This window comes from Austrofundulus limnaeus, unplaced genomic scaffold, assembly GCF_001266775.1.
Source record: "Austrofundulus limnaeus strain Quisiro unplaced genomic scaffold, Austrofundulus_limnaeus-1.0 Scaffold458, whole genome shotgun sequence".
Taxonomy (NCBI): Eukaryota; Metazoa; Chordata; class Actinopteri; order Cyprinodontiformes; family Rivulidae; genus Austrofundulus; species Austrofundulus limnaeus.
Window position 1 is genome coordinate 198,973 of NW_013952860.1, and position 3,551 is coordinate 202,523.

A 3,551-nucleotide genomic window follows, 5' to 3' on the forward strand; every position below is an offset into this window, starting at 1 on the left:
GGGGAGGTCACCTCCTAATAAATGTCCTTACAGAAAATCTAACTGCTCATTTTAAATCTACACTTTGACTTTTAATACTTAAATACAACAAATATCACATACTTTAAGACTTTTACTCAAGTAATATTCCTAAATGAGACTTCAACTTTTACCAAAGTAATTTTTTTGTAAGATACTTGTACTTTTACTCAAGTATCACCTATGTGGTACTTTATACAACACTGGGAAGAACAGACAAAAAACCGTGCAAAATTCTTACCAAAAAGAGAGACTCTGTGCCTCACCAAAGCAGCCAACTTACAGAAGATACTGAGGTGGGAGGAAAAGGGAAGAAAGGGAGGAACAAAGTGAGGGGGAACAGGACAGGTAAAACGTTTCAGGTACGCAGAAAGTAAAAAAAAGGATAAAAAGAAGAGATATAAAAMAGGAAAACATGGAGGGACGAGGCAAACAGAGGTATTCTCCTGAAGTAAAGCTTTTTAACAGAAAAACGTAACTTTTAATCCACAAACCTGGCAATCATCTCTTTCTCTTTATTGGACGAATGCCCTCCACTGCCCAGAACCTTGGCAGGAGTGGACAGGAAGTACAGACAGTGGTTCTTGAAGTACTGATTGACCAGAGGCAGGAGAATCTAGATGAGGCAATGAAAACACATGAAAGCTCGTCTCTCACAGGGTTCAAGGAGTCTCAGAGTGTAAGAATGTAACGTGTTCTCAGGTACTTTAACTGAGCTGAGGCAGGTGCAGTGTGGGTTTAACTAAACGTCTTCATTTTATATGTTTAAATTGAAGTAAATCTTAGCAGAGAGCTTCACGGGCAGCCGGCTAACACCGAACACAGTGAAGTTACTTATTAATCAGTAGCTCACCTTGGCAAAGAATTTAATTTCCTGTTCATGAGGAGACTTTTCCACGCGCCCACTGCTAACCACGGCCTCTGTCGACACAAAACGTAGCTGCGTGTGAGGAAAACTGCATTTTCTGTTAGAATGCAGGAACTCTGAGCGCTGAAGAAGCTGAAACTTGTAGCTAAAGCTAAAAGAAGCAAAAAAATCAGCTAAAAGTACCCAACAACAAGCTGGAAGCTAAATGTAATAAAAGGCTTGTTATGAATTTAATGTAGCAAAATTATAGCTAAAGTTAAAATAAGCAAATAAGTAGCTGGAAGCTAAAAGCAGCAAAATGATAACTAAAAGATAAAAGTACCAAAATGCTAGCTAAAAGCAGCAAAAAGATCCTTAAAAAGTAACAAAATGCTAACTAAGGCTAGCTATAAGAATCACACAGCTAATTAAAACCAAAAAGTAGCAAATAGCTAGCAAAAAAAAGAAAAAGGACAGGTAAAAGTAACAAAATTCAAGCTAGCGCTAAAAAGTATCAAAAGGCTAGCTAAAAATACCAGAAACTTAGCTACAAGTATCAAACAGTTAATTAAAACCTAAAAGTAGCAAATAGCTAGCAAATAGCAAAAGGATACATAAAAGATAAAAGTAATGAAATGAGGCTAATAGTGTTAAAAAGTTAGCTAAAAGTATTATAAGTATCACACAGCTAGCTAAAACCTAAAAGTAGCAAATAGCTAGCAAAAAATAGCAAAAGTATACTTAAAAGTTACAAAATACTAGCTAATGCTAAAACGTATCAAAAAGCTAGCTAAAAATATCAGAAACTTAGCTACAAGTATCAAACAGTTAATTAAAACCTAAAAGTAGCAAATAGCTAGCAAAAAATAGCAAAAGTATACTTAAAAGTTACAAAATACTAGCTAATGCTAAAACGTATCAAAAAGCTAGCTAAAAATATTAGAAACTTAGCTAAAAGTATCACACGGTGAATTAAAAAAATAAAAGTAGCAAATAGCTAGCAAATTATAGCAAATGGATACCTAAAAGGTAAAAGTAACGAAATGCTAGCTAAGGCTAATAGTCTTAAAAAGTTAGCTAAAAGTATTATAAGTATCACAAAGCAAGCTGAAACCTAACAGGAGCCAAAGGTTATCTAAAAGCCTAAAAACGCTAACTAAAATCCAAATGTAGCAAAACAGCTAAAAACAAAAAAGCTGCATAAGATGACAACAAAATAATAATGATGATGTTTTTAAAGGAGCTGAAGAGTTTAGTTGTATTTCTGTGGGGAACATATTAAATGCAAACAACAGATAAAAATAATTTTTTAGTTCTGCAGTAACAATAACTTCTATGATCAAAGGTTTTGCGAACCACAGTACCAAGGTGAGCGATGAACTCCTGGGCGATGTCCATCCATTTGAGAAGCTTCTGGAGGAAGCCGTAGGCGAAACGCTTCTCGATGGAGGAGATGTCCTGCTCCATGTCCTTCAGACCTCTGAGGACGAAGGTGTTTCAGGTAAACTCATGCACAGAGCTGACACAAGACAAACGGTGGGACGCTCTCACTTGCCTCGTCACAGCGTATCCGTTGAGCTGCAGGAACTTGAGCAGGTCCTGGGCCTTCTCACGGTCCCGGGCCTTCTCCTTGGCCGTCAGGGTGTCATAAGGCACAAGCAGAGGGTGGGTGCCGCCACCTTAAAGGAGACACTTTTTAGAATCAGCCAGCCAAGCCGTAAACCACCTGAAAGAGCTACCGCCTGCCTTTAGCCTGCAGCTCCAGCTTCTTCTTCCTGCCCCAGGTGTTGTGGTAGTTCTCTGCCAGCTGCTCTGCCATGGACTGCAGGAAGAGAGGAAAACACATGACCGTGCTGAATAAAGTTAGACTATGAGGCCTGTTAAAGGTGCCTGAATACCTGCAGCTCTCTGGATAAGGCCATCCCTGCGATGTCTATAGGCTGCGGGTTGTAGCCGTGACTCGGGTCGTAGGTGGCCTGAGGAAAAACAGACAGCAAAGTTAATTTAGAGATTAAAAGGTACTAAAATACGTACGGAGAAGTCGTTTCTTTGTTGCACCTGAGCGGTTTGGGAGATCTTGCGTGTGGACGCCTTCTTAGCAACCTCCTCCTCCCCCTCCCGGGCTTTCTCCAGCGTCCACTCCCACGCCAGCATGGCTTTGATGGACTCTTTGATGGGCCAGCGGTAGATTTCTTTATCCTGAGACCCACAGAGAGAAGTTAGGCTCCAGTGGTGGTGTTCAGCTTCAGATTAGGGATGCAAACCATTAATCGACTTACGATTAATTGTCCAATAATGGTTTATTAGATTAAAATTTCTTCCACTCGATTAATTGGTAACACCCTGTCCTGGAAAAATAACTTATCCTCTAAAGTCCCACTTTCTTCTCAGGTTAAGAGTCAGTGAGCTCTTTACCTTGAAATGTCATCGTTTTATGATTCCACTCTTTATCCTCTGTTTTCTCTCAGAGACACTGTTTCACAACCAGGACAATATCTGTTAGAAGTAATCGTTCTTGCTGCTGTTTGTCAGATATCATGCTCTCCTTGACCCAAGCATCGGCACCCAAGATTAATTCATTAATGGATAATTGCATCCCTACTTCAGATATAATAATGAAGAAATTTATAGTTATTATAGATTAGTACTGATGTTAGAAACAACACTAGAGTATTAGGGTTTCCTT

At 39.2% G+C, this 3,551-nt stretch overlaps 1 protein-coding gene across 1 annotated transcript in view; it reads right to left on the minus strand.

Moving 5' to 3' along the window:
- Positions 1-3,551, minus strand: part of ryr1b (ryanodine receptor 1b (skeletal)) — a gene marked incomplete in the record, with an annotated part of 103,334 nt that overhangs the window by 51,018 nt on the left and 48,765 nt on the right. The window contains 8 exon segments of the mRNA XM_014025145.1: positions 260-309; positions 513-634; positions 872-939; positions 2,230-2,345; positions 2,421-2,544; positions 2,612-2,687; positions 2,764-2,841; positions 2,924-3,064. Coding sequence (XP_013880599.1) covers positions 260-309; positions 513-634; positions 872-939; positions 2,230-2,345; positions 2,421-2,544; positions 2,612-2,687; positions 2,764-2,841; positions 2,924-3,064 — 775 coding nt within the window.